Genomic DNA, 4,157 nt, shown 5'->3' with positions numbered 1-4,157 from the left:
CCTTGCTAGTGTTACCTGCTTTTCAAAGCCCATTAATAACGGAACCATACAAAAACTGATCATGCTCGCAAAGTATGTCTCAAAGCAATTTCTTGAAAAAATGAACAGCTTCGGAAACGCGATCAGCAATAACAAGCCCATTTATAGGCGGTCTGAACGGGTGGATGACCTTGATTGAAGGTGGTTGTTAGTAAGGCCAAAAACATATAAGTAACTTGGTTCAGGCGGCAAAGATGGTTAATAGAGATGTTGAATATTAAGTTTCTCTATGAAGACCCAAGTTCAATCCTCATTTACAACACTTTAGGGGGGGGCATGGGTGGCTCAATGAAAGAAGACTGAGATCTTTGCAGTTCAATCATGAGGGCATCCCGGTTTTTACCACCAGTGGGCCTTTGGTATGTGGGTTTTCCCCGAAACTGAAGGTAACTAGGAGGCATTTAAGGGCTCCGTACGGCTAAGTTGGGCAGCTAGCGGTGGCTTTTTTTCATTGGGTCACTCCGTACGGAGTACCTAGACATTCTATGTTTGTTGACCGTATCTTCAAAAATATATCTGCCTATTAATTTTTGTTAATAACTAATTATAAAAAAACAATAACATACCACGTTGCAATGCGCAATAATAATCATTAACCAAAGAGTAACAACAAGTGTATTGATCCTACATCAAAAAGCGAACTGGTTTATGAAGTTAGGGTAAAGTTAAAATACAAAGGGATTAAAAAATGAGAAGGGTGAGAAGGAATAGGATTATGACACATGAAAATCTTCTTATCAAACTGATTTTAGGACTGATTTTAGGAAGTAAGGGTATTTTTGGTACTTTATTGTTTTATTTTCTAAACCCAGACCATCAATAAGAAAGATCTACAGATCTAAACAAATTATACATATCGGTGAAATCAAATAGAAGATTACAAACTCAAGCTATGAACGATTAAGGATTTGGTACGAATTCAGATACAAACTCTGCCATGAACGATGATGGATCTGGTACGATTTTTTCTCAATTTATTTTGATTCAATTGATTGATTCAGTTTATTTTCATCCGATTTTTGATTTCAAAGTGTATTGAATCGATTTAATGTGTTGCTTCAATTTGATAAATCGATTTTTATTGTATTATTTTGATTTTCGTTTGTAAAATCATTGTGTCTTACTGATAAATTAAGTTTCTGCTAGCATTGTGTTATATTTTATATTGAAATTTGTGTATACTTAACAGAGTTTTATTGATTTAGATGTTGGAGTTTACAATGAACTTGGTGAAGAACGTGTATCCCCGAGATCTGGAAAAATATATTACAAACCTGTTGTTAGTCAATCACTTAAACCTGTTAAAGGTATGGTGTTTGAATCTGTTGAGCTTGCCTATGGTTTTTATGTTAGCTATGCTCATGCTAGTGGTTTTAGTGTTAGAAAGAATAGTGCATACACTAATCATGGTCTTCTGAAGTTGAAGTATTATGTTTGTTCTAAGGAAGGGTTTAAAAGTGGAAGTGAGTATAGTACATTAGATGATGCAAATAATGGTAAAAGAAAGCGTAGGAAACCATCAAAGACAACCGGATGCGGTGCGCATATTAAGTTTAGGTTGAATGATAACAACAAGTATGAGGTTTATGTTTTTGAAGAAGAGCATAACCACAGTTTCGTGCATAAAGATGATATTCAGTTTTTAACATCTATGAGAAGGGTAGATTATGTAAAAGAAAGTGCTATTCAAGCATTGTCTCAAGTAAATCTAGGGCCTGTTAGAGCATTTAATATTTTGAAGAGTTTGTATGGTGGTTATGAGCAGGTAGGTGCAACAAAGAACGACTTTAAGAATTTTAAGACGCGTCAATGTGAATACATTAGTGAATACGATGCGGATATGGTAATTAAACGTCTTGAGAAGAAAAAGAAGCATTGTCCCAATTTTTCATTTGATTACACTATTAAAGAAGATGGGACTTTAGGTGGGTTGTTCTGGGCTGATGAGTATTCAAAGAAAAGTTACTTGGTTTTTGGTGATGTTGTAGGGTTTGATGCGACCTATCGATCAAACAAGTAAGACTCAAAATTTCATTGTGTCTTTCTTCGTTCATTGTGTAATTTTTTTTGTTTTTAACTTTTTGATTTTGTTTTCTAGGTATGATATGGTGTTTGTCCCTTTCACCGGTATAGATAACCACAATAATAATATTACACTTGGTGCTGCGCTTCTTGGATCTGAAACTGCTGACACATACAGGTGGTTATTGAGGTCATATGTTCATGCCTTTGGTTCTGCACCTAAAGTAGTTGTTACTGACCAAGATGCTACTATGAAGAGGGCTATTCAGGATGTTTTTCCAAATAGCCGACATAGATTATGTATGTGGCATATTTGGGAGAAAGTGACTAGTAAGGTATTGTGTCATATTTATGCATTTTGTCATTTTTATGCATTACTCTATTTTTGTATTCTGTCATATTTATGCATTGTGTCTTTTTTCATGTTCAAATATGCATTGTGTCATATTTTATGCATTACTCTGTTTCTGTATTGTGTCATATTTATGAATTGTGTCTTTTTTCATGTTCAAATATGCATTGTGTCATATTTATGCATTGTGTCATATTTTATGCATTACTCTGTTTCTGTATTGTGTCATATTTATGCATTGTGTTATATTTTATGCATTACTCTGTTTATGTATTGTGTCATATTTATGCACTGTGTCTTTTTTCATGTTCAATTATTTGTAGGTTGGGCCTGCGACGCCTAATGTTGCTGAGTTCAAAGAAAAATTAGCTCAGATTGTGTGGACAGATTCTATTACAACGGATGAGTTTGAAGAAAAATGGCCCTCAATTCTTTATGAATATAGCTTAAGTGATCATGAGTGGTTGGCTGATCTTTATAAGATTATAAAAGACTGGATACATGCGTATTATCTACAAGAGAATTTTTCTGGACTTATGCGTACCACGTCAAGATCCGAAAGTGAGAACCATTTTTTTAACCAGTTTTGTAATCAAAGGTCAACATTAGTTGAGTTTTTTAGTCACTTTGAAGCGGCAGTTGAGTCCCAATGGTATGAGCATAGAGGAAATGATCACCACTCTCGATACACCGTTCCTGGATTTTTGAATCCAACTTTCATTCTTGAGAGTCAGGCTGCAAAAATTTTTACACGGACGATTTTTTTTATCAACAACTGGAGATAGATGATGGTATTCATAGTTGTGCTTCTGTTACTAGACAACCTGTTGGTGATTTTTTGAAGTTTGAAATTGAGGATTTGAAGCAGCCATGCTCTACATTTTTTGAGGTTTCAGTTCATGTTTCTTTTTATTTTTGTTTCTTATATTTGCTATTCATTGTGTAATATTTAATATTATTCATTGTGTTATTATATCTTTTCTTTTTTGCTTTGTTGTAATAATTGTGTATTTTCTGTTAATCCTTTTTGTTTGTGTTCTTTTTGTGTAGGTTATGTATCGAGGTGCAGATCAAACAATATCATACAGCTGCCGAAGATTTGAATTGTTCGGATTACTATGTAGACATATTTTTTATGTTCTTAGAATTAGTTTCATAACAGAATTCCCAAAAAAGTATATTGTTAGGCGATGGAGAAAGGAAGCTATTTCAAATACGTCACTTTCTTCTTTTAGGCCCGAAGAGTTTGGGGAAAATCGTGCAGATGTTGAAGCTGTTCTTCGTCAACTTAGGTTTGCTCATGAGTATAATATAAATAAATTGGTTAGTAACAAAGAACAATTGTGTCTTTATAGAGATTATGTCAAAGATTACATGTCAAAGGCTGATAAGGCTCAAGTTGTTGCCCCGCCCCCTAGCAGGAGAGATAGATTTGCAGAAATGACTGGAATGAGAGAACCATGTAGTGTTACAATCAGAAATCCTGTTAGAACAAGAACAAAAGGTTGTGGGAGTCATACGTTTCAAGTCAGCTCGTGAGATAGCAATTAGTAAAGCTGGGGACAAACAAAGGGGATGTGGTTTCTGCAAAGGTGTAGGTCACAATATACGCACTTGCAAGTTATACTTAAAAAGTGTTAAAGAGAAAGAAGCAACAACCAGTTCAGGAGTTTCTTGTTTGCAAGATTCAGAGTCTCAATAAATTTTTACTTTAGTTTATTGTTTAATAATGGTCATTGTATCT

The 4,157-nt window shown here is 34.4% G+C and overlaps 1 protein-coding gene across 1 annotated transcript; it reads left to right on the top strand.

The window, feature by feature from the left end:
- The first annotated feature begins 986 nt into the window (after positions 1-986).
- Positions 987-3,952, top strand: LOC143592826 (protein FAR1-RELATED SEQUENCE 5-like). The gene is made up of 6 exons (XM_077072644.1): positions 987-995; positions 1,229-2,055; positions 2,138-2,396; positions 2,737-3,065; positions 3,215-3,314; positions 3,464-3,952. Exons 1-6 carry the CDS (start codon positions 987-989, stop codon positions 3,950-3,952), a joined length of 2,013 nt encoding a protein of 670 aa, XP_076928759.1.
- Positions 3,953-4,157: the final 205 nt, after the last annotated feature.

This window comes from Bidens hawaiensis, unplaced genomic scaffold (genome assembly GCF_021521415.1).
Source record: "Bidens hawaiensis isolate Kalapana, Puna unplaced genomic scaffold, B.hawaiensis_p1.1 tig00041267_1, whole genome shotgun sequence".
NCBI lineage: Eukaryota > Viridiplantae > Streptophyta > Magnoliopsida > Asterales > Asteraceae > Bidens > Bidens hawaiensis.
The sequence above is the reverse complement of the archived record's forward strand: the minus strand, read 5'-3'. Positions and strand labels throughout refer to the sequence as shown.

Bases quoted from the DNA above. Each gene is read 5' to 3' on its own strand.
- LOC143592826 (XM_077072644.1), top strand. The intron at 2,397-2,736 runs GTATTGTGTCAT...AATTATTTGTAG, and splicing joins GGGAGAAAGTGACTAGTAAG to GTTGGGCCTGCGACGCCTAA. The intron at 3,315-3,463 runs GTTTCTTTTTAT...CTTTTTGTGTAG, and splicing joins TTTTTGAGGTTTCAGTTCAT to GTTATGTATCGAGGTGCAGA.